This window comes from Canis aureus, chromosome 4 (genome assembly GCF_053574225.1).
Source record: "Canis aureus isolate CA01 chromosome 4, VMU_Caureus_v.1.0, whole genome shotgun sequence".
Taxonomy (NCBI): Eukaryota; Metazoa; Chordata; class Mammalia; order Carnivora; family Canidae; genus Canis; species Canis aureus.
In genome coordinates this window covers 43,981,669-44,008,815 of record NC_135614.1, presented here as the reverse complement: position 1 = coordinate 44,008,815, position 27,147 = coordinate 43,981,669, and the positions used below count along the sequence as shown (strand labels likewise).

At 40.0% G+C, this 27,147-nt stretch overlaps 1 protein-coding gene across 1 annotated transcript in view; it reads left to right on the top strand.

Annotated features, from left to right (window-relative positions):
* DOCK2 (dedicator of cytokinesis 2) overlaps positions 1–27,147 on the top strand; it is a 397,956-nt gene that overhangs the window by 4,327 nt on the left and 366,482 nt on the right. The window contains exons 2-3 of the mRNA XM_077895573.1: positions 16,089–16,172; positions 26,647–26,687. Of these exons, the coding sequence (XP_077751699.1) occupies positions 16,089–16,172; positions 26,647–26,687 (125 nt within the window). The remainder of the gene's footprint in view (positions 1–16,088; positions 16,173–26,646; positions 26,688–27,147) is intronic.

The window sequence follows — 27,147 nt, the reverse complement described above, 5'->3', positions numbered from 1 at the left end:
TATAGGCAGCCACACACCCCGTTGAAAATTAGGAGCACCATTTCTAAGGAAGGAGGGGAAGAAAGACATTGGGGATGATATGTTAATTTGCTTAGGGCTGCTCTAAGAAAATACCATGGACTGGGGGGTTTAAACAATAGGAATTTATTTTCTCACAGTTCTTGAGTCTAGAAGTTCAAGACCAAGGTGCCAGTAGGTTGGTTTCATTGTGAGGCCTTGGCTTGCTGACAGCTGCCTTCTCACTGCTTTGTCCCCACAGGGTCATCTCTGTGTATGCTCGACCCTGGTGTCTCCTCCTCTTAGAAGGCTGCCAATCATTATTACATTAGGGCCTTATCCTAAAAGCTTCATTTTAATTTAATCACACTTAAAAAGACCTGATCTCTGAATACGGTTATATTCTGAGGTATTGAGGACTGGGACTTCAATATTTGTGACCCTAGGGTGGGGACAGCATATTAGTCCATAGTGGATATCTCATCATCTGTGGTATGAAATTTAGAGACTGTAGAAGAAGGCTTCAAGGCCAAGCTTCTCAGATAGAGAGTAGAGATAGAAAAAAAGGTTCATTTACCCTAAAGCTAGGCCTGCCAGCATATATTTGTGTGGGAGCTTCAGTGATGCCCAGAAACCTCTCCTCTATACAGGTTGTCTCTGCTTATGGTTGTGAGCCCATGTATGATGTTGAGGAGTACTGTTGGTGCCTTCTAAGGGCAATGAGGGAGAATCTGTTCTATGCTCCATCTAGCTTCTGGTGTTCCTGGAAATCTTTGGTGGTCCTTGGCTTGTAGAGGTATCATCCCAATCTCAACCTCCATCTTTATAGGGTGTTCTCCCTGTGTTTATGTCTTTCTCCAAATTATCCCATTTAATAAGGACACCAGGAGACACCTGGGTAGCTCAGTGGTTGAGTGTCTGCCTTCGGCTCAGGGCATGATCCAGGAATCCCTGGACTGAGTCCCGCTTCGGGCTCCCTGCATGGAGCCTGCTTCTCCCTCTGCCTGTGTCTCTGCCTCTCTCTGTCTCTCATCAATCAATAAATAAAATCTTAAAAAAAATAATAAGGATACCAGTCTTATTGGATTAGGGCCCACCCTAATGACATCATTTTCAGTTGATTACCTCTGTAAAGACTACATCTCCAAATAACACTAACACATCTTTTTTTTTTTTTTTTTTTTTTTTTGTGGGAGAGGCTTAATGCAAACCATACTAGGCTCTGCAAAAGTGGAGAAAGGGTCTTTTGCACATCTTGACTGGGGAATACAGATAAATCTGAGACCACTTTCATGTTCAGGAATGTAGATGATGCTATTGCAGTGCAGGACTCTGGACAGAGCTGGTCTGTACCAAAATGGACAGATTTGGAGTGGGAAGTGGGCATTTGGGTCCCTTGCAACATAGACTCTAAAGGAGTCCTTTAAAGGAACGAAATCCATTCAAACTGGCTCAATTAAAAGTTGTGTGGTGTGGTGTATATGTGTATGTGAGGAGGCGAGTGGAATATTTCAAGGATCAGTTGAAATCGAACAAAAACCCAAGAAAACTGAAAGGCAGGCCTCCAGAAGTGCCTAAAAGGCAGCCCTGGAAACCTCTGCCTTCCTTATCATGGCAACCTCGCTTCTCTTAACACATCAGTGCTATTTTCCTTGCTTTCCTTACTAACTCCTTCTAATTCTATCACTCCTTCATAACCTTGATATTCTTTTAACACCATCATAGTGGCCCCAGTGCCACATATCCCAACTCTGCATGACTTCACAGTTCAAGTATCCACCAAATCTTCTCCTCTCTATTTATTTGTTCAAAGTTCTGAAAGAGAAGATCTGAATGGACTGACTCACATTTTCAAGAAAGGCCACTCAGATCAGAGACCATTAATAGCCTAGGAGTGGGCCCCACTCTGATCAAGGGGCTGCTCCTAACTGGTTCAATACACTGTGGCTTGGGGACATGAGGCTTGCTACTCATTTAGCAGGAGCCATGGCTAGGGATGGATTCTTTGAGTAGGAATCATGAGTAGAACATACATCTCAAATAAACTCAGGGAAGAACTCTACTACAATGGGGCTAGTTATACTGTTCTTGTTGCCCAAGGTAATAATCAAGGAAGAAGGATAGAGAATACTATTCATTCACTAACTTGTTCATTCAATTACTCATTTATCCTTCATTTATTTCTTAAATATTTGTTGACATTTCCTATGTGCCAGGCACTATGCTAGACCCTGAAATTACAGGAATTAGGCCAATATGGTTCCAACTTTTGGGGCTTATAGTCTAGTGGGGAAGACAAAAAGGGACTTTGTAGACAAATCAATAAGCATATAAATATGGTATGATATGTGCTATTGTAATAAAAGTTTGTTCCATGAATGAGAGTATTAGAAGGAGGGGTCTTAAATTGGATGGTCTGGGAAGACCTCTGAGGAGCAATGGAGAAAAGAATTCCAAAGGAAACGCTTGTAGAGATGTTAGTACATATATCTTTGCTACGAAGGTCAACTATATCTTTGGGCTAGTCCTCCAAAATTAGTCTGGTGCAACAAAAAAACATGTATTGGAAATCTGATTCCATCCTACCACCAATTCTTAAGTGCTGGGCCTCCCACTCTTAATGCTTCAGCAATTTAGGATTGTTTAGAAGTACCTGATGGGCTGACTCTTTAAGTCCATGTAAGGAAATTGTCCTCATCCCTTGGCTTGTGAGAGCCTCACTAGTTAGTGGCCCTCTTGTTTCCAACCTTAATGTCTATATTTGAATGAGCCTTAAGAGCTTGTGTTTACTAAGCTCTGCTTCTTCCTGCTGCTGTACGTTGAGACAGGCATTGTAGTCACCATAGTATTCTAATTTCCAAACTTTTGGACTTCTTTTTGCTTGTTTGTTTGTTAAAGCTTATAAACCATTAATTTAATAGTCAGTTACACACAGGTGCCCACAGTCTGTTCTGTAGCAAATGTTCAGCAAATGGGAAATGATAATGCTTATCACCTCCAACTCCAGAGGAATCTGGGTAGAAACACTGCAAATGTTCCCTTTTATAGGCACTTTCTTCTTTCTTCATTTAATTGATATGAGTTAAAACGTGGTCAGGCTGAGTTTGTAAGTCTCTTAAGTCTTACTTGGTTTTTAGTTCTCCTTAGAGAAAGTTGTCTCTTGACCCTCTGATCTCACTAGGACACTGTCAGCTTTTGCATTGGTTTAAAGCTACAGTCACAGAAACTGGGACTAGAGAGGGATAGGACTGACAATGATAGCATTTTTCCAGACTTCTCTCTAGACATTACTTCAGAACACTTCAAGTTCCTCTGACAACAATGTGAGCCCTTGGGTCCAAGCCTGAACTAGGGTGGTAGAAGGAGACCTAGGTGGAAACTGTGTCTTGCATACATGCCCCAGGATACAAAAAGATTCTGAAGAGAGTAGATGTTGAGCAAGCATTTGTTGTATTGGATTGAATGGTGGCAATGCCTGGCCTGAGATACCATGATCAGCATGTTGGGTTGCAGCAGAAGAACGTACATGGTGCCAGCTGAATCCCCAGTGCCAGTGGGATTTTGCTACTTGCCTCACTGATGGTGGAAATAGGCAGTTGCCCCAGGAGAGAATGTTCTAGGTAGAATAAATAGCCAATGCAGAGATTTTAAAGAGGAAAACTGCTAATGTGTGGGAGTCTGTGTGGCTGCTGGAGGAGAGCAAGCAAGGGGCAGAAGAGTAGGAAATGAATTCTCTGAGGAGAGGTTGTAGTGAGTGGTGCCTGGTACATGTTGTAATAACTAAAGCTTTTACTCTAAATGGAAGGGAATGGGGCATTGTAGGGTTTTCTGTAGAATAGCAGAATGTTCTTATTTTAAAAGATTATTCTAGCTGTTTTATGATGGATAGAGGGTAATCAAATGTGGAAGCAGGGAGGGTGATTAAGCAACTGCTACAATGACCCTGGCAGGAGATGGTGGTGGCCTACACCAGGGAGGCAGAAATGGGGGAGGTGAGATGTGCTTAGATTCTGGATGTGTGTGTTGTAGGTGGAACAAATAGATTTTCTTCATGGATTGAAATGAGCATGAGAGAAAAAGAGGAATCAGAAGTGACTCCAAGGCTTTTGGTGTGAGCAGCTGGAAGAATGGAATTGCATACAGAACTTCCTTCATTAAACCCTTGATTTCAGTTCTCATCCACATTGTCATAAATAATAATATTGCCTCACTTTTCTTCAGCATGGTACATTTACAGAACACTGTGGTACCATGTTTGAGCACTTTGAGAGATGTGTACTTTAATCATTCTTTCACAGATGAGGAAACTGGAGAGCAGAGACTTTCAAGGTTTCACTGAAATGCAAATACTTTCAGACAGTTTTCTTACACTTCATTCCTGGAGGATCCTCTTCTATTTTACTTCAGACTCATTTTGTACCTTGTCTTTAGTTATGTAACCACATGTCATCTCTCCCACTGGATAGCATATTGTCTGAGGGTAGAATTGTGTTTTGGGGTCAAGTTTGAATCCACCCAGCTAAAAGCCACTAGTAGGAACATAGTATATCAGAGAAACTAAACATTATTGTAACATGGGACTCTTGAGAATCCAGTGGAAGCTATAAACTCTCTTCTTGCAAATTTGCACAGGTGCAGCTTTGCATTTCAATTTCAAGTCCTGTTCATGAAAGTGAGTTAAGTATGGCCTGGTAAAAGTACTCAGGAACTATTTAGTAAACCAATACCATAAACACAGCGAAAACATTCTGCCCAAAGTATAAATTTTTGGTTTTGGGAGCTCTGAAGAACAAAAAAAATTAATTTTGAAAGATTTTATTTATTTATTTATTTATTTATTTATTTATTTATTTATTTATTTGAGAAAGAGCATGGATAAGTCAGAGAGAGGGGCAGATGGAGAAGGTGAAGTAGGCTCCTCACTGAGCAGGGAGCCCAATGTTGAGTTCCATTCCAGGGTCCTAGAATTATGCCCTGAGCTGAAGTAAGACATTTAACCAACTGAGCCACCCAGGCACCCCAAGGAAACTATTTTTTTTAATATTTAGTTATTTATTTGAGAGAGAGAGAAAGAGAGAGGAGAGGATGCAAGTTAGGGAGAGGGACAGAGAGAGAGAATCGTAAGCAGACTCTGCACTGAACTTAGAGCCCAACATGCGGCTCCACCTCACAACCCTGAGATTATGACCTGAGCCAAAATTAAGAGACAGACTCAACCAACTGAGCCATGCAGATGCCCAAGGAAAACCATCTTTATTGTCTATTCATATCAGTTAAATTCAATAAGCCTGTGCTAAGTGATAGTCCTGAGCTGGTCCTGATAAAAACAGTCTTTGCCCTGGAAGCTTACAGTCCAGTAGTAATCTCTCTTTCTTCTTTTTGCTTGAGGTAGCAAACAACAATATTATTAGTACTAATGTCCCCATTTCACAGGTTGGCCTGGGTGGACCTTTTGTTTCATGTTACCATAGCTCTGCCATCACCTTTATTATATTTCATTGCAGCCTCATGTTGAATAGAATGCAAACTTCATGATAGCAAGACCATGTATTTTACTCTTCTACACAGAACAGGTGCTCAATTAGTAATTGCTGATTGGGTGGATGGAATGGTGGGTGAATGGGTGGATGAATGGGAAGGTGGATGGTTTAGTGGAGTGGATAAGTGTGTAGATTATTGTGGATGGGGCAGTAACAGAGGTTAGAGGTTTTTCACTTTATGGTGGCCTCATAAGATTCAGATGGACTCAATTGCCCCATCTTGCCTTCATCTCTTCGACCTTAATTCTTCCCTGTCAGAAGGCTGGGTCCTATGAGAGCAGCACAGCAATAAATGGGGTGTTCTTGAACTCTTCCCCAAATATCTGGACCCCTGTAGTTGGCCACTGCCCCCAAACCCATAGTTCTCACCCTGGAACCTTATTCACATGGTCTGGTTGTCCCTCTCTGGGACTGTGTACACATCAAGCTAATTTCACCTCCCTCCTCCCTACCCTTTACACTTTTTTCTCCACCCACCCCGTCAGGGGCTCTCACTCCAGTTCTCCCCCTTGCCCTCCCTAAACCCCTCCCTCTCCTTCCAGTCTCACTTCCTTCATGGGGCCCCTCTTGATCTCTCTCTTCTGAGAGTTCATAGCTGCTGTGGCTCATAACTGAGCCCTTTGTTTTTAAGACATTTCTTGTTTAATGTGGGTTCATTTTGTCTGATCAACTAGACTTCACAAAAGCTCCAGGACAGCAGGAGCTATCCCCTCTCACCTTACTTTTCTAACTTGGAAGATGCAGCAGAGTGCCAGATACTCCCTGAAATAGAAGTGAAGAAATCAGCCCTTGGTTTCATCATAAAACCACTCTTCCAACTCCAGCATGTGAATATGTGAACATAAGGGCATGTGTGTGAGTGTATGTGTGTGTGTGTGTGTGTGTGAGTGCACCTATAGCATCACTGAAAAGGAAAGAGTGAATCCCATCATGATATTTTAGAGCAGTACTTATCAGCTTTGACACTGTTGACATTTGGAGCCAGATACTACTTTGTTCTGTGCAGGGTATTTAGCTGCACTCCTGACCTCTATCAGTTAGATGCCAGGAGCTCCTTCACTTTGTACTACCCCCCTCCAGACTTTGACAACTGAAAATGTCTCCCGATATTAGGAAATGTTCACTGGGGTTAAAACTGTCCTTAGTTGAGAATCACTGTTTTAGAGAACTCATGGAAATCCCAACTTTCTCTTGTTGGCTGGGCATGTCACTTTGGCTCTCTAAAAACTGAGTATGGTGATATGCAGTTAGGTAACTTCCTGGCTATGTCACCCTGTACTATTCACTCGCTTTTATACTACCTCAATTTCCTCATCTGTAAAATGGAGATGACAATAATTGTACCCAAGAATTATGATGAGGATTATATGGGTTGGTAAAGCCCTTGGAATAGTGTCTGGTACACAGTAAGGACTCAGTAGAAGTTATAATTCCTCTGCCCTCTCCTAGTCTATGGAGTTGCAACTCCTCCTTGGTTACCTCTGGTTGTGATTCTCCCACCTTATTCACTACTGACTTATACTGGATGTGAGCTCTGGCCTTGCTGCTGGAAGCTTCTGCTGGGTCATCATAGTTGCCCTCCCTGATGCAACATCAGGATGTTGCCTTGGGGCTGGGCCTGTCCACACCTTGCCCAGAGACTTCAGGCAAACTGCTTGTGCATTTTCAGTGAGTGTGTTTCACTCAAATCAAATGCTAGTTCAGCTATCCCCTAGAGTAGAGACCCTCCAAAGCCCAGCTCAGGGATGAGAGAAGTGAGTTTTAGGCGACTGCATTCTTTTTCTCCATTATTGTTTTTGTTTCTCAGATGCATCAACTTGTCCAAATTCTATTAACACTTGCTATTTGCTGAAGCTTTTCAAACATGCCAGCAAACAGCAGGGCCCCAGATGAGGTATGAATCTATAGTAAAGGTCATAGGGCATTTGATGGCTACAATCAAAATTGGCAACTAAGCTCGGTCAGCATCTCCTGAAGTAATCTCAAGAAATTCAAGAAAGAGTTTAGCCAGAAAAAGGGGCATACTTGCTCTTCATGTTCATATCCCTTCAGTTCAACAAGTATTTATTAAAGCTCAGTAAATATTGATTGAACTTCTGCTCTGGGCTTGGTGCTGTTCTCAGCACTGGGAATTTATTGGTCAAAAAGGCAGACTGTCTTCACCCTCACTGATGCTGGAAAAGATAAGAAATGAACAATATAGTGTATGTGTTTATACTATATATATGTATACTTACATATGTGTGTAAGTATATATCCAGCATATACACACATACACATACCTACATGTATACATGCATACACATAAACACAATAAATTATAACATCAGAAATGGGCTGGTAAAGGAAGCAAGGAATTTGGACTCTGATCTGGACTTGAATCTACTTATTACCACTTTCTGCCTGTGTGGTCATGGGCAAGTTTCTTAATCTCTCTTGGAGTTTCTCATATGTTATGTGAGGGTAATACCCTGGAGGGGTACTGGAGAAGAAAGGAGGTGATACTAGTAGAATGATAGGGATTTTTACCTGTCATCCCAGTACCCAGAATACTAAGTAGCACATAGTAGATGCAGAAATAAATATCTTTTGAAAAACATATATGTTTGGTACATGATATGTGCACAATAAGTGTTTACTATTTAGAGGAGGGCAAAAAGTGTTTACTAATTTGAAGGCAGACTTCTGGATGGATATATCTTTCCATCTATCAAAGTTATGAGTTATGATAAGTTGTTTACCTTCCCTGTGTCTCAGTTTCCTCATCTATAAATCCAAAAGAAACATTGGACTTATCTTCTTATCTTCTAACATTGTACAAACTAGAGAGATCCAACCCTAGTGTACTATAACAATGGTGCTTATTTTTCCTTGTTTCTCAATTTGGGTTCCTGATGAGCAGTGTATCTCAGCAGGTTTAAGTACAATTGGTAGCTAATTAGCAGATTCTATTTCTAGGGTTGTTGGAAGTCTCACCTGTCTCAAAGTAGCTGCTTGCATTGGCTTGCCAACCCAGATTTCCAACATAAGAGTCCTCATTGCGTTTAATGAGCCCAGATGGCCCTGATACTTTATATATCCCTTTGATCCTCAGCTATAAGTATTTTGGTCTGAGTGGGCTTATAGTAACCAACTGCCGCCTTGGTTCCTGAGTAAAGTACTTCGATATAAGGAAAGGTCAAATCTTTCACGAGGATATGTCAATATTCTCTAGTGTCTGGAGACCTTATATGAAAGAGGAAGCTAGAATGGTTGTCTCTGTGAATCCTGCCAACTGCCACTTGTCTATCTTCCCTTGGGCAGGCATGAGCAAGGTGGGGCAGGGTATGATTTCTGTGATTTTTCCTTATTTTTTGTCCTACATTTGCCTTTTTTCTGCCCCTTTCATCCCTCATTCAAAAGTTGACAGTGGCTGAGCCTATAGGGAATAGGGAAGAAGGTGATCTGTTTTTACACCGGCCAGAAATAGCTCAAATGAGGATCAGAGATAAGCAATCAAACTTTAGCAAACAGTGGCATTCTGGTTCAATGTTTCCTGTTAGTCATTTAGAAAATTTAACAGAATTGGGTATTGGTATGCAAAGCCACTTCCTTTGTCAGTAATGTCTACTTTTTTCCAAATAGAGCCTTAAGAATAGAGGCCCTTATGCAAAGGCAGAGATATATTTATAAAATAAATAGTAACATCAGTTGCTTTCATTTTCATAAAATGTGAATCACTGGAATGAATATAGACCTTCATATTGAATACCAGGTTTCAAGATCTGTCCAAGACATCTTAAGTTGATTCATTAGAACTTTCTTATCTGACAGAGCTGGGCAGGGTGAGGGATTCCTAACGAAAGATGGGGTGGAAACAGGGAGAAAAACACAGTCATTCCTCTTCCAAATGTCTGATGGACAGACCTAATTTGCTAGTGCTTCAGAGATCAACTCATATTATAGATGTTTTTTTTTTTTTTTTTTTCTGTTAGAAACCTCATTTGCCTCGGTGGCCCTGCCCAGGCCTGTGACAGGCATGTTCTTAGCCAAGTTTCTGGGGTTGGAGGGAACAGGGAGTGGAGACTCTGAGTTAGGGCACCAGCAAGCTGGAGTGTGTCCAAATATCAGCAGCCTGTGTGGGTACAGGGTTTGAAATCAGGCCAAGTGTAAAAAGAATGAAGAAACATGCTATGTTTATGCAGGAGAAGAGATTCCTGAGTCCCCTGAGGACCTTCTCAAGGTTTGCTTTCAAACAAAGGATTAATTTTATTCAGTGTTGACCAACAGTGTCATTTGTTGCAAACTACAGGGAGGCAGATTTAAAGGTGACTTAAAGAAGAATTCTGAAGGAGTTCTTCTAAATAGATTGCTTTAGGAGGTTTTATAATGCTAGTTAAAGAGGAAAATGATTACCATTTATGGAGGACTTACTATGGCCAGACACCAGTCAAGCCCTTTTGTCTTAACCTCAGTTGACCTTCCTAAGGACCCTGCAAATTTGGGACCATCATCTCCTCCATTCTACAGTTGGGGAAAATGAGGCTCAGGAGATGAAGTTGCTGCTCAGGCAGGCTTCCACTGGCCCTCACAGTGACTTTGTGTGGATTACAAAAAATACCTCTTCCCTACCCAGAGAGGGTACAAGTTTTGCAAGTAGATCACAGGTTGGGTACTAGCCTCCAATGCTCTCCTGCCTGGGTGGCCTTGTGCAAGACAAAGCCTGTATATCACATACTGTGGCTCTGGATTTGAGGTCAGCATCAACAAAGACTAGAACTGGCCTTAAGAGCCACATTTGTCTGACTCCAGATAGACTCTTGGCTCCTAAGCTTTATTGTTTCTCAGGATTGAGACTTTCCATTTCAAGGAATACCTATGAAGACTAGTTGGTCCCTTGGTGAAAGAGCTGATTTACATAGGTGTTTAGACCAAATAGTCTGTAAGTTTCTTCCTTTTCTCTTAGAGAATGTGAGAAAATTGAAGCATAAAGAAGGATCTGGTGAACACCTGAATTCCTGCCATCTAGGTTCTGTGTGGGGGTGGTAGAGTGGGGGCAGGGTAACAGGTGCAGAGAATGAGCAAGGCACAGGGCTGGGTTTGAGTCCTGGCTCTATGACTTAACGACAGGAAAAGGAGAGATTTGGGGTGAGCCACTCAAACTCTCTGAACCTTATTTTCCTCATCTGTAAAATGGAAATAGTAACTACCTCATGTAGTAGATATAAAGACAACATGAAAGAGCAATTTCTCTGGGACACAGTGAAGCAACATTATAAATACCTCTTGTTTATGTTTGAGGGTGGTTCTGATCTCATTTCTTCTCCAAGGCCCCCCTTCACTGATATTGTAACTGCTTTCACTCCATCTGTAAATTTTGGTAGGTTGTGTTTTCATTTTCATTTGTCTCAAAGTGGCATGGAGCCCATTTAAGAAAAATAAAAAAAGGATATGTTGTTTATTTTACACATAGTTGTGATTTTTCCAGTTTTATTTCTGTTATCCATTTCTAGCTTTGTTCCTTTGTGGTTGGAAAAGTTACTCTGTATGATTTTAGTATTTTTCATGTATGGAGATGTGTTTTGTGCCCTAACATATGAGCTGTTCTAGAGAATGTTCCATGTGCACCTGAGAAGAATGTGCATTCTGCTGTTGTAGGATGGAGTATTTTGTATATGTCAAGTCTGGTTATTTATAGCGTGGTTCAGGTCCTCTATTTTCTTACTGATTTTATGCCTATTTGTTCTATCCATCATTGATATTGGGAGGTTGAAGTCTCCGATTATTATTGTGGAAGTACCTAGTTCTCCTTTTAATCATGTCAATGTTTGCTTCATACATTTTGGTGCTGTGATATTAGGGACATATGTTTATAATTGCTCTATGTTCTTAGTGTGTTGACCCTTTTGCCAACATATAATGCTCTTTTTTGTCTCTTGTAATACTTTTGACCTAAAGTCTGTTTTGTCTAATATTAGTATACTCACTAAGTGCTCTTTCTGTTACTATGTGCACGAAACATTTTTTTCTTTCACTTTGAACTTGTGTCTTTGGATCTAAAGTGAGTCTCTTGTAGATAACGTATTGTTGGATCATGGTGGGCTTTTTGTTGTTGTTGTTGGTGGTGTTTTATAATATTTTCTGTCAATCTCTACCTTATGTCAGGAGGATTTAATTCATTTACATTTAATGTAAATACTCATAAGGAAGGATTTACTTTTAACATTTTGCTACTGGTTTTCTATATATCTTACATGTTTTTCTGTTCCTCAGTCTTCATTACTATTTCTTTTGTGTTTAATTGATTTTATTCTAGTTTACTGATTTGATTCTTTTCTCATTTACTTTTCTCTGTATTTTTTTTTTTTAGTTATTTTCTTAGGGATTAACCGTGGGTTCACAATTAACATCTTACAATAATAATATATTTTGAGTTAATATTAACTTAGCTTCAATAGTATACAAAATCTTTGTACAAATCTCTCTCTCCCCTTTTGTTGTTATTGTCACACATTACATCTTTATATATTATGTACCTATTATTATAATTATGTTTTACGCATTTGTCTTTCCAATTGTCAACTAGTGACAAACTTCTATTTCTGTTTATCTCTTGTTCATTTTTGAAGAATAATTTTGTGAGAGATAGAATTTAGTTGAAGTTTTTGTTCTTTGTTTTTTCCTTTTAGCACTTTATGCCATCCACTGCCTTCTAGCCTCTCTGGTTTCTGAAGAGAAATCATTATTAATTTTATTGAAGAGTCTTTGTACATGATGAGCTGCTTCTCTCCTGTGTTTTTAAGATTCTCTCTTTGTCTTTGGCTTTTGATAATTACGTCTCAGTGTGGATATCTTTGTGTTTATTTTGTTCAGATCTCACTGAGCTTTTTTACTTTGTAAATTCATGTCTTCCATCAAATGAAAGTTTCTGGCCATTATTTCTTCAAATATTCTTGTTCTTTTTTCTCTCTTTCCTCTAATTATGGAACTCCTATTATGTGAAGTTGGTGTGTTTGATAGTGTCCCACAGGTTACTTAGGTCCTGTTCATTCTTCTTTATTCTTTTTCCTTTTTGTTTCACAGTCAGCCTGATCTCAACTGATCTACTTTATTGATTCTTTCTTCTGCCTCCTCAAGTCTGCTATTGAGCCTCTCTAATGAATTTTTCACATTTGTTATTGTACATTTTAGCTACAGAATTACTTTTTATTAGTTTGTCATTTCTATTTAATGATACTCTCTATATGATGAGACATTATTCTTTTGGTTTGACTTAGTTCTTTGGCCATAGTTTCCTTTAGTTAGTTCAGCATATTTAAGATAATTGACTTAAGGTCTTTGTCTTATAAATCCAATGTTCATCCTTTTGTGGAAAATTTCTATTATCTTCTTTTTGTCCTTTTGTGAGTGAGCCATCTTTCTTGCTTTTGTTTTGTTTTGTTTTGTTTTACATGGGTCATAATTTTGTGTTGAAAACTGGATACCTTGAATATCATAACGTGCTCTCAGATATCAGATTCTCCTCCTTGCCAGGGCTGGTTATATCTGCTTAATATAGGCTGTAGTAGTATGTTTGTTTAGTGGCTTTTCCACAGTATTTTTGTGAAGACTGGTCACTTAAATCTCCAAATGCCTAGAGTTTAAAGAAAAAAAAAATCTGTTGTTTGTAGCTGGACCCTGTGTGTGTGTGTATAGGGGCATACCTCTAACATGTAGCCAGACCACTTGCAACTCTGTCTTAGCCTGCATTTCCTGCCAGCATGGAGCTTGAAGGTCAATCAAAGTTGAGAATTTAGGGCTTTTTCCCATCCTTTCTTAGCATGTGTACAGTCCTATACATATCCTTCTAGATCCCTTGGTATATGTGGGTATTATACATTTAAGATTTATCCATATTGTAGCAACTATCAGTGCTTTGTTCCTTTTTGTGGCTGAAAAATATTCCATTGTATGGATAGACCATCTTCTGTCTATATGCATGCCAGCAGATGGAAGACTGATGGGTATTAGTTAAGGAAAGTAGTGATATAATCCTATTGGGCTGACTATTTCTCTGGCTGCTGTGTGGAGATTGGATGGAGGGAGGTGGAAGTACATGTGGAAAGGCCCATGAGAAGGCCATTGCTCTGTCTTTCTAATTCCAGTGGTCTCTAAACCAAATAGAGGTTCATGCTGATGAATCCTGTGACCAAACAGGGTAGAAGATAGAGTGAACTGAGTGAGAGGAATCCTGAATCTTTATGGTAGTCTCACCATTGACTCAATTTATCTTCTCTCCCCTTGGTCCTCCAAAGCATAAATAATAAATAATAATAAAGGGCAAGCTCTAATCCTTTAGAGAATTCACAAACAGATCAAAACAGATAACTAGTTTCTTGTAGCAATGTTCTTTCTGCTCCCTCCAGCACTAGAAACCCACATAAAGGACATGGAATATCATTTTCAAAATTCCCACTGATATGGAGGGTAGAGAGTGGAACAAGAATAAGTTAAAATGCCACAAAGCTTTACCAGGTTTCAGTTGCCTTTTTCTTGATTAAGCATTTGCTTGAGTGCTATAAACTGTTGAGTATTTTCCAGAGTTCTGATAAAGTTGACTCTGCAAGCTTTTGTCAGATTTTTCATTGCTTCTTTAGAGGGACAGGCAGTTGGAGTTCCTTACTCTGCCATTTTTGCTAAAGTCACCCAAAGAGTTTTTGAATGCATTTTGTTTTGTTAATATATGAGGAAACAGGGAGTGAATTAAGTTGCTTTAATTGCATGGATGAATCTTGAGACCATTGTGCTAAGTGAAAAAAGCCAGTCATAAAAGAATATATATATATTTTTAAGATTTTATTTATTTATTTGAAAGAGAGAGAGAGAGAGAGACCGAGATAGTGAGAGAAAACACAAGCAGGGAGGACCGGGAGAAGCAGGCTCCTTGCTGTGCAGGGAGCCTGACACAGGGCTCAATTCCAGGACCCTGGGATCCTGATCTTGGCTGAAGCAGACAGTTAACTAACTGAGCCACCCAAGTGCGCTGACAAATGATTATATATTACATGATTCTATTTATATACGATGCCCAGAATAAGCATATCTGTAGAGACAGAAAGTAGATTAGTGGCTATGTGGAGCTGGGAGAACTTTCCGAGGTGATGAGATTGTTCTAAAATTAATCACAGTGATGTCTACACAACCCTGTGAACAAATCATTGAATTATATACTTTAAATGAACAAATTATATCTTAATAAAGGCATTTCCAAATAAATAAATAAAATCCCTCCAGCTTCCCATTTTCTTGGAATAAAGCCCAAACTCATGATAAAGGCCATGTTTGACCTGGTCTCTACCTCTTCAGTCTCATCTTGTGTCACCCTCTCCTCTCTTACCATATTCCATCCACAGCAGTTTCTTTTGATGGTTTCTGCATATGCCAAGTGCCTTCCTTTCTTAGGGCCCATGCACCTATTGTTCTCTCTTCCTGAAATGCCCCTCCCTTGGTGTTCCCCTCGCTGGTCTGCTCAAGTATTTCATGTACCAGCTCAGGGAGGCCTTCCCTAAGTACCCCAACAAAAATTGAAGTGTCTTATAACTCTCTGCCAGGCCCTGTTGTTTCCTCTTTCACATGTCTCATATTTTGTAAACTTCTATTTATTACTGTATTCCCCAAAAGAGCAAGATCGGTGCCTAGCATGTGCCTGGCACATCATACCCACTTACTAAATGTCTGCTGCATGAATGAATGATGACAACGTTCTAGGACTATACTGTATCCTCCTGAGAATCTTTTCCTTAAATCAAACCGCATTCTGTCCTATTATGTTCTTGAAAACCTCTCAAGATGGTGATTCCATTTTAGCCTTTGGAAAGTAGGCTGCATCCCTAATCTGGATTAATAATGTGGCCTTGGCCTCACTTAGTAAGTGATGCTGAAGAGGGCCTGTGCACTGCAATGATATGCCATGATCTTGTGTTCTAAGAGGTTAGTGGAGGTTCTGACAGCACAGGGGGGACTCTGAATGTTCATAACCAACTACTGTTCCCCAGGGACTGATAACAGAAATGGGAAGACAGAGTATATACTTGAATGTTAGGCTGTTGTCATTGGGAGGGAGTAATTGGGGAGCAGCTCATCATAGTGATTGAGAATATGGAAGTTAGATACTGATTTTCTTGTCACTTCCTGGTCTGATGACTTTGACCAAATTGTTTAACTTCTTAACAACTCTGCTTTCCATCTATAAAATGGGATCATAGTTTATACCTTAGAATGGAATGAGAAGATATACAGAGGACATGCCTGGCACACTGTGAGAATGGTAGATGATATCAATAGCCTCTTTGGCATGCAAACTGGAGTACAGGACCTGTGCTGGGAGAGGTCAGGTTTGGTTAATGAGTAGAGGCCTTTAGCAACGAGGCTAGGCCTGCATTGACTCCTGTAGGAGGCTGTGAGTTTCTGCATTGGTCTTATTAACCCCTGTAGGCTGAATGAGTGTCAGGTAAACTCAAGGAGAGCAGAGAGGAACAGTGATTCTCATTATCCAGAGGTCTTACCATGCTGCCCCTCTCTTCTGTTTCACAGCCATATACAACTTCCAAGGGAGTGGAGCCCCCCAGCTCTCCCTTCAAATTGGTGATGTGGTGCGGATACAGGAGACCTGTGGAGGTGAGTCACTGGCTCAGGTGACCCATGGATGCCAGGACCCCTGGCTGATGGTATTGGAACATCTGCAGTACATACCTACCACTTCCAGCCCTCTCTTTGGACCTGCAGCCATATGTGGTCTGTTATGCATTTTGATAATATTAGTAATTGGAATTTACTGAAAATAATGCTTTGTTATTTTAGGAATCTATACTTAGTAGCATAAGTCTGATTTGTGTGGTTTGATGTTTGTTATGCTGTCCATTTACCACAGCCATGGGGCTTTTTAGGCATGTGACATCCACCTTCTTTTTTTATTATTGATATTAATAAGGTTACAAAGGGAAATCAGCCCTGTAAGGGCTTTGAAGGGCTCGCAAATTATGCCCTTGTTTCCAAAAGGACTGCTATACACAACTGTGTGGTACATAAACACGTACAGGCATGTTTACATACACACACATGTACAAACACATGTACACAGGCAAACACACACACATGTGGTATGGACACTGTACCTGGGCCTAGGAGCAGTGCTTACACCCTGCATCAAGCTAGAAGCCCTGTCTTGGGCAAAGTGGCATCTCTTTCTTCCCATAGAGGTGCCATCCTCTTGTGAAGCTAAATGTCTATTGGGCTGTATTCACCCATGGTGGTGGTGGTGGTAGGGGTGCTTTTTAAAATTTGCACAAAAGCTAATAACCTTGGACCCATGAGTCAGGGCATTATAAATCAATGTCATGGATAAAATTGATATTGGGAGCATGGCATGGGTGTAAGAGCTAAATGAACTTGCCAGTGTGTCAGCCACAATCAGGCAGGCTCTCCCAGTCCTGACTGGCAGAGCAGGACCTCCACTTCTCCCCCTCCCTGGTTCTGCCTCTAATCCTACTGTGTGGAAAACATGTCTTTCCTATAGCTGGGCAGAACAAGAAGAAAGAAGTGAGTGGACTGAGCACCCAAGTCCATTGCCCCCTTTCCGCTAATCCCTTAAATTAGAAAGCTCTTGTGCTGGGATAGGAGTGAGGGGTGGATGGGAAGTAGGTATGCTACTGTTAAGGAGGCCCGTCAGGGGAAATATCCAACCAGATGAAAGGAGGTTGCCTACAAAACCAGCCGTCTTTGGATATTTAGTACATACATTTCCTTATAACATGTTAGTCTAGTTACCCTCATAGCAATCCACAGGACAGGTCTTATCCCCAGTGCCAGATCAGCTATATATAACTGCCCAGGCAATTCTGCAGATTGGCACACACACACACACACACACACACACACACACACACAGCATACTCACACACACACACATGCAAACATAAACACGTACAGGCATGTTTACATACACACACATGTTCAAACACATGTACACAGGCAAACACACACACATACATATGCAAACCAAAAAACAAACAAGCATAAGAGCTTTTGTGAGGGGGAAAGTATTTGATATATGATATTTCAAAACATCTTTAAAGAAGTCATCATGGGAGAAACGAGAACTTTGTTCACCTTCCTTAAATTTATCTTAAACTTTAGTATTATACATATTATTTTGGGGTGTGTATGAGATGAAATGACACTTTTAGTGTCCAGGCCTCTAAAAATCCCAGTCTGGTTCTATGGAAACCTTCTACATACAGAATGAATGAGGCTGGGGCAGGAAGGGAGGGATATGATTCCAAACACCTGCCGCCTTGCTATAATGCAACCCACCTTTTACAAATCCTGTTTTACCCAGTGGCAAATAAGCAAAATGTAAGTATCTAACAAGGGCAAAGAATGAAAATACAAGCAGCATGACAATTCTCCTCAGTGTCTCTTCTGTGCCATTGAATGCTAATCCATGAGGCATGAAGCCCCATGTCTGCAAGCAAGAAATCAAGACTTGGAAGGGAAATGACTTGCTGAGGGCCATACAGGTAGCATGGCTATGTTTCCCTCCCTATGCATGCAAGCCCACATACTTTCTTCCACCCCATGCTTACTGAGACAGAGTAAAAGACTCAGTGATTATTTGTGGTGTCCCACATTTTGAGATTAAGGCAAGCATATTCCTCTTCTTTTCATGTGACTTTTCATGAGAAAGCTTGAGGGCAGTAAACTGACCACACAAGTTAATAATATCAGAGCCTTCTGTTACTTTTGCCTGACCTTCAGAAAGGCCATACTTGCTGACTTGAGCTACTTTTATTTGTCTTTGGGATTAGAGTCCTTGTTACTAACCTTCTTTGGTTCTGGCTTTCCATTTTTAATTCTATTTTATTAGTTTTATTTAAATGCATCCTCGTAATAAGTGGCTACAATGCCTTTCTAGAAAGAACTGGGTAGGGATGCCTGGATGGCTTAGTGGTTGAGTGTCTGCCTTTGGCTCAGGGCGTGATCCTGGGATTCTGGGATCAAGTCCCACATTGGGCCCCCTGCATGGAGCCTACTTCTCCCTCTGCCTGTGTCTCTGCCTCTCTCTCTCTCTCTCTGTGTGTCTCTCATGAACAAATAAATAAAATCTTTAAAAAAAAAAAAGAACTGGGCATATTAATTTAGTGAGTAATCAATTCATGAATACTCAGAAAATACATATTCACTGTTCAGAAGTCTATTAAAATGATTCTGTTTATCTGAAGCATTGGTATACAAAACAGCAGGACTTATCATGCCTAAACTCATAATATATATATATATATATATATATATATATATATATATATATATATATTTCAAACTGGAATTTATGCGACCCTAAGATTTTCCTGAGGGCCTTGGACAGTTACAGGCTGCTTTGCAGATGAGGAGTTTTGCCTATGATTCTGTTTGAAAACCTATTCTAGCAAATATAAAAAAATGAAAACCACAGTGTTAGTCAAAAATGAGTCAGGGTGGTATAATAAAAAGAACTTGGGTGTGCCCATGAAACCCTCTTGCAGAAACCTACTTGAAAAATAAAATCCAGCTAATTGAAAGATGAATCAAAAATTTAAAATACAGGAATTAAAAAGCTGTGATAAAAGGAAATAGTAGTGAGCATTGAATCTAAATGAATCAATTTATAGAAATTTTTTAAAATTTTTTTTTAAATTTTTATTTATTTATGATAGTCACACACACAGAGAGAGAGAGAGAGGCAGAGACATAGGCAGAGGGAGAAGCAGGCTCCATGCACCGGGAGCCCGACGTGGGATTCGATTCCGGATCTCCAGGATCGCGCCCTGGGCCAAAGGCAGGCGCCGAATCGCTGCGCCACCCAGGGATCCCATTTATAGAAATTGATATTAAAAGTCTCTATAGTTAAGAGTCTGTGTCTTGGTTTCTCTATCTCTCTTTTCCCCTTTGCTCATTTGATTTGTTTCTTAAATTCCGCACATAAGTGAAATCATGTGGTGTTTGTCTTTCTCTTATTGACTTACTTCATTTAGCATAATGTTCTCTAGCTCCATTCATGCCGTTCAGATGACACAATTGCATACTTTATATGGCTAATATTCCATTGTGTGTAGGGTAGCTATATTTTTAGCTTTCTGCAGAACCTCCATACTGTTTTCCAGACAGCCGGCACCAGACTGTGTTCCACCAACAGTGCATGAGGGTTCCTCTAAGAAGAAACATTTAATCAAAGTTTCAACATTTCTTTTAATTTCACTTCTCCTCTTTTTCTACTATTAAATACAAATAAGATTCAGTTTGGTATTTGAGATTTTTATTTATGCAATGTCTTTACTATATGATGATTTTTATGAGAGTATTTTAAAAATCATATTTTATCTATTTGTCCATGTGTCATCCTGTGTGTATAAATATAAACGAAAAGTTGACTAAAAAGATGTTTAGTAGTATTTTCCTTTTTCTAGATAATGGGATTCAGAACAATTCTTTTAGCTCTTGTATTTATACTTTTTGCTTACTTTAAATTCTTTGTAAAGTCCATATCCATTTTAGATAAAAGTAATATAGGCTTGAAGATTTGAAGCACCTATCTCCAGATATTAGCAATGATTAATTCTAGATGCTAGGAATGCAAGTAGTTGTTATCTTATTCTTTGTACTTTTTAATAGTTTTTGAATCCTCCCCTCAAACAAACAAACAAAAAGTAGTGGAAAGATCATGGACTCTTGAAATGGAAAGTTATTCTCTACTCCATTACCCACTAGCTGGGTAAGTAGGCTTTAGTTTTCTCACCTGTGATATGAGTTACCATTGCCTGTTCTTGGGCTTGTTATGAGGATAGCATGAGAGAAAGTAGAGAAGCTATCTAGCACCATGGCTAACTCCTAGGTGCTTTGTGTTGGCTAATTCCATCCGTCCTCCCATTACATAGAGACTGGCAGGTGTATAACTCTACAATATGGCTCAGAGAACCTGGAAACTGTCCCCCTGATTGCCTGAAATGGGTGAGGCCAGCTCTTCTTTGCCTATACTAAATTTACTCAGCTAGATGAATAAGGAAGAAAAAAACTGATGTGGAACCTTAGACGTGAATGAATTTCCTTTCACTAGAGCTCATTTTGATTAACTTTTTATTATAGAGATAATATTTTGTGTTGAAAACTCAAATAATTCAGAAGGATACATGTTGTTACTAAGCCTTAGGTATCTTCATGCTTATGTTTTGGTCTGTAGTACACCTCTTAGGCTGGCTCTTTTACCCAGAGGATGCATCAACTTTCTATGTTCTGATTTTAGATATGGAAAATACGTATGTTTATTGAGCAGTCAGAACTCCTCCTGGGGAGATAAACATAAAAATTAGTGTGATTTTTTTTAAATCACTTCCTTCAGTCACATTTGGTTGACATCTTTCCTGATATTTAATGACATTTCAAAAGAAGACTTCAATCCTATATCCAGTTTAATGTCACCCTTCCTTCTCCAATTTAAATAAGACTGGGGTGTGGGAAGGAGTTTGGGGTGCTTTCTTTCCAGTTCTCTATCTTCTTTGACCAAATAAGTCCAAAGGTTAGCCAGTCCCCTGCACAAATAGTCTTATAAGCTGGGGAATAAGATGCCAGATGTCCCTACGAGTAAATCTCCTAGACCTCACCCCTATGCTTGGATTTGGCCTGGGGGTGGGGAAGTGATACCAAGTACTTCTAAGGCAGCAACTACCACCTCCAAAGACCCTTCTGCCTCACTCTATCTTCTTTTTTTTTTTTAAGATTTTATTTATTTATTAATGAGAGACATACAGAGAGAGAGAGAGACAGCAGAGACACAGGCAGAGGGAGAAGCATCTCCATGCAGGGAGCCCGACGATCCCTGGTCTCCAGGATCACGCCCTGGGCTGAAGGTGGCGCTAAACCACTGAGCCACCAGGTGGTCCTCTCTCTATCTTCTAATTACATAGACTGTGGTAGGGGGCTGGCCTTTAGGGGTAGCCCTGTTTGTTTAGACTCTTTTTTTATAAGCCCTTCAGAGGGATTGTCTGCTCCATCTTCCATTATTTGTTTCCTTTCTGGAACAACAGGGAAAGTTCCATTCCACCTACTGATACATACACTTGTCTGGGTCATGGGGGCCTACTTTTAGTAGGAAGAGAACAGCGGTTTCCAAGGAGCTTTTGAATTTTGTTTATCAGTAAAAGGAAACAAGGGGAAGGTGTGAAAGAGGAGGCTGACATAGAATCTCTTGCTTTTTAGGGTAAGACATAGATTTTGTCGTGTCCTAGAAATGGCACCACACTGTGCATACCATTCTGAGACTTGCTTTTCTCACTTAAAAATATCTGGAGCTCTTTCCAAGTTCCTAAGTGTGTTACCTTGGTCTTAGTTCAGCTGCAAAGAACTCTGGAAGGAGAATTTTGGATCTACAACTTGCAGAGTAGGTTATACCCAGAGCCACATAGCAGCTTTTGGACCAATGACTCCATCAAAAGTGATCTAAGTTCTTTGGTTTCAAGGTAACATGATGTCGTTATGAGCACTTGACAGGGTTTCTTTTTTTAAAGTGCCACTTTGCGGAGAGATGGCCTTTTTTGGGGTCCACTTTAGAGATAGGCCATGTGAAAGTGAGGTTTTCTTCTCTGCTGAATGAAGGTGAGGCCAAATCATCAGTAAACTCCATTTTGTTGATTCAAAACATGTTTCATTTACTTTGTTGTTAATGAAAATACATTGAAATGATTTCATTGAATAAAATAATAGTATTCACAATCTGTAGGTTCTGGAAATAAAATAGAAAATATGCCCAACTTTCTTTGGTGGTGGTTTTTGATGATGATGATGATGATGATGATGATGATGATGATGATTTTTAAAAGAGAGAATGGTATTTACTGAATTTTGAACACTTACCATATGTCAGACACTGGGCAAACTCTGAATTCCTTACCTAACTTTAGCCTCATGAGACAAATACTATTATTATTCCCATTTTATGGATAAGAAAATTCAGGTTCAGAGAAGTTCAATGACTTGTCTAAGATCACACAGATAATAAGTTGTAGATCTTCATTCAAATCCAGGCTTTGATTCCAGACATCACAGTCTTCACCACTGATAACTGCTGGCTTCTGTTTGATCTTAATATCATTAGATATTTCAATAATACAGGAAAGTAAAATACATTCAGGCAATCACCACTCAATAAACAAATGTTGACACTTTTTTTTAAGAAAAGAAAATTTTAGATGCAGTTGAAACCCTCTGTTTATCCCTCCCCTGTTCTATTCTTGTTGTTTTGTCCATACTATAGGTAACACTTATCCTGAATTGGTATGTCTTCTTTCCATCCAATGTTTTATACTTTTATTAGACATGTTTACTTTGTAATCATGTTTTATTTTTATTTTTATTTTTTTAAAAAAGATTTTATTTATTTATTCATGAGAGACATACAGAGAGAGGCGGAAACATAGGCAGAGGGAGAAGCAGGTTCCCTGTGGGGAGGCTGATGTCAGATTTGATCCCAGGACCCTGGGATCATGGCCCAAGCTGAAGGCAGATGCTCATCTGCTGAGCCACCCAGGTGCCCCTACTTCATAATCATGTTTAAAAAATAGTTCTTGCAACACCCTGTGGGGTACCTGTTATTCCTCTCATTTTATAGATGTAAACACAGAGGCTTTAGTTACATGACCCAAAATTATGCTGCCTATAGATGACAGAGGATTGAATCTTTAGCCTATGGATTTTTTTTTAACATCCTGGGATATTTTTAATTTCTCTTCAATTTCTCTTTACCCTCTACACTTGATGATTAGAAAATTTAGGTACATTTCATTTTGGCATTTGGGATGTGGGAAAGGAGGACAATTTGAGGAATTAGTACTTCATAATTGTCCAGAAGAATGAAAACATTTTCCTTTTCTCATCTTCCCCTAGGATGCACTTTGTGAGTTTTGTATTAAAAACAGAAGTGCTTATCTCGTGAATGGTGATATTATTTGACTCGAAAGTGTGTTCAGCCTGGGGGCAAGTCCTGGGATACCTCAAGTGCTGTGTTAACACAGTCTGCTTTCGATCATGGTGTTCATTGTCATGGATTTTGCTACGGATGCCAACTACTATTATCTGCCTAGTGGGGTCTGGGAGTATAGCCAGATACAGCTGACGGGACCAGATTACGGAGCCAATATCAGGAGTCATGGAAGTCCATGACCTAGCGGGAGTGGAGATGTCAGAAAAAGTCCTGAGGACAGTCCTGATGCAGTTGAGGTATTATAATCATCTTGCAAGTGCTGGTGGTAATAAGCCCTCTCATCAAGGGTCACAGGGGATTATTTCTGAAAGTACTTAGCCCAGTGTCATGTGAACTATCAGTGTTGGTTGAATTAGAAAAACTACAAGGCATGCATAAGTAACTGAGTCTCAAGGGTCTAAGTAGACAGAGTCCCTGGACCAGGGAGTCAAGGGACCCTGATGGGGCCCCTGTCATGGAGATGTGGATGTGAGCATGAGCTTTGGGTAGGAACTGTTGGTCCTTTGATTGTTTTCCCACTCTCTGGTAGATTTTGGTGGCCTTGGCCAACAAGTAGATTCAGGTCACTGCAACTAACAGACCTTTGTCTGTATTTGTGCTCTAAGAGAAGTTTTTCTGTATATATACTCATCACATAAGGACTAATGTGTCAGAACAGCATTGAGGGCTGGCTTTTTTTTTTTAAGATTTATTTATTTATTTATCTATGATAGACACACACAGAGAGAGAGAGAGAGAGAGAGAGAGAGAGAAAGGCAGAGACACAGAAGGAGGGAGAAGCAGGCTCCATGCCGGGAACCAGACAGGGGACTCGATTCTGGGACTCCAGGATGGCGCCCTGGGCTAAAGGCAGGCACCAAACCGCTGAGCCACCCAGGGATCCCTGAGGGCTGGCTTTGAAGCCACACAGCTTTGCCCATGAATCCTGGCTGTGTGATTTGGCCCAGTGTATCAACCGACTTGAACCCCAGTTTTTTCATCTATGAAATGGGAATGATAGTACTTAGCTCACAGTATTGATATGAGGACTAAATAAGAAAATGCATGTACAACACTTAGCATACAGCTTTTCATACATTAAGTAATCAGTAAATGGTAGCTAGCAATATTGCAAAGATGTTCTTATATTTCGCTGGTGGCATAGGGTAGAACTACAAACGAAGGAGTTGTTATAGTGCAAGGCTGTGGAGTGTCATCTCTGTGGGGTTAGATGCTTGGATTTAGATCTTAGTTACAGGGATGCCTGGGTGGCTCAGGGGTTGAACGCCTCCCTTCGGCCCGGGGTGTGATCCTGGGGTCCCAGGATCCAGTCCCACATCAGGCTCCCTGCATGGGGCCTGCTTCTCTCTCTGCCTGTATCTCTGCCTCTCTCTGTGTCTCTCATGAATAAGTAAATAAAATATTTCAAAAAAATAAAATAAATCTTAGTTAATTACCCACTAGCTGTGTGACCATGAGCAAGTTGCTTAATCATTCTGTGCCTCTATATTTTCATTTGCAGAATTGAGGCAATATAGTATCTACTTTAGAGAATTGTAAAGATTAAATTATAATTTGAAAGAAACAAAACAAAAACTTTGCCAGAATTCTTGACATATAGTAAGCACTCAGAAAGGATACATGCTATAGTTAATGGTTAATTATCACCAATAGTTATGGACAAATTATTAGAGAAGTGTAAACATAGAATGTGATGCTTCATGAAATTTCCAGCACTAGAAATATTCAATGGGAAAATTGCTTAGTGGAATCATAGGGATTCAGATATTGGAGGAAGTTAGGCAACCACTGTGCTCCTTCCTTCATTAGACAGGAAACACAGTTTGATGGCTGCTTACATTCAAATCCTGACACTGTCACTTATTAGCTTTATAACCCTGGGCAAGTTACTTAGCTTCTCTCTGCCTCAGGTAGGCCACTCTTGCAAAATGTGATAATTACAGTTCCTACCTCCTGTTATTACAGAGATTAAAAGACTTTATATAATGAATGCCTAGAACAGTACTTTATTCCAAACCTGAGATTCTTTCTCCCTGACCTCCATTCCTTTCTGTTTTTTTGTTTTTGTTTTTGTTTTGCTTTTTTTTTTTTTTTCTCCTCGGTCTCCTTCATCTTTCGGTTTCTCAAGATAGGAGCCACTATGGGCCTCTGTTGCTTTAGAATTTTCTTTAGGACCTGACCTTCAACCTGGCTTATAACTATGAAGGGTGACTTAGCATTTTAACTTGTTTGGGGGTTTGCACGTATGTCTGTTGAAAACATATTTCGACAACAATCTGTTAGCCCAGTAATGAGGGTTTACTAATGAGGCTCCCAACAGATGCTTTTTATTTACAAAGATGACAAATGCCACTAGTTGGCTGTGCTTGAATCATTCCAAAGGCCAGTGGACTCATTATAGTCATCAATACTTGCTACACTGAGGCTCATTTTGTTCGAGGACTGTGTATAATTTGGACTTCTGTTAATTGAATCATTTTTGATATTCTTGCAAAGGGAAGACTCTTTTAAAATTCCTATCCTTTTACCTATCTCTGAACTTCTCTGTTTTATAATAACTAAATTTTACAAATCATATATTAGACACAATTTGCTGTTGTTAAAACTATGGGTATTATTTTAGGATGTTTGCTAAACTCCCTTAGCCTTTCTATGTCTCGAAGGCAGAGGTTGAAACGTGCACATGAACACAGGACTAAGGCAGATAATTGAAATAAGTGAAGGGCTGGGTGGAGGTTGGTGAGTTGGAGGCACCTGCTCTGTCTGATGGGACCAGCTGCTCTTCACCATCGGCCAACTGTCACTGTGGGGAAGCACTGGCCACCATTACTGGGTCTCCTATTTTTTTCAAGGAAATTTGCATTGTAATGTGAAATCCTTGTTTTTTTAGATGCTTTTTAGAGATGTTGGCAACAAATTCAACAGATTGTTGAAGCCTGGGGCTTCCAGACTTGGATCTGTACCTAAAGTCTAAAGCACTTTGCAGTAGTTTCTTTGCTAGTTAAAAACAAACAGAATGACAACAACAAAACCAGCAATACATTCGTAAGAATACATAAGAGACCTGTTTTTTTCTCTTTGCAGATTGGTATAGGGGGTACCTCCTAAAGCACAAAATGTTACAGGTAAGGTCAGTCTGTTTTTATTTGAAACAATATTGGATGTCTTTATACCATTCTGCAATCCCTTTGGGCAGTTGTCTCCCACTGCAGCTCCCCAGCCAATTTGTCTCATTTCCCTTTCCTTTTGTCCTGTGCTTTCCTATTTCTACACCTTGGCACTTGTGGTGCCTCAGCTCCCTTTCCCTTAAGGGTAACCTCTGGGAAAATCTCTCTTTTCCCCCGACTTTTCCTGATATGCCAATTACATATGATTTCTCCCTTTCTCGAGTCCCCATGGAATTGTGCATGTTTTATTTGAAATTCTTCTTCTGTTGCCTCTCTCTAGAGTTGTTTGGGGGCATCCATCATTTCCTCACCTCACAGAGACAAGTCCAGTCTCTGCCCTCAGGGAGTTTACTTGTTCCAACCCTATATTACACCATCGTCTCTGTAAGAGCAGGCGCCTGTTTTACTGGTCTTATTG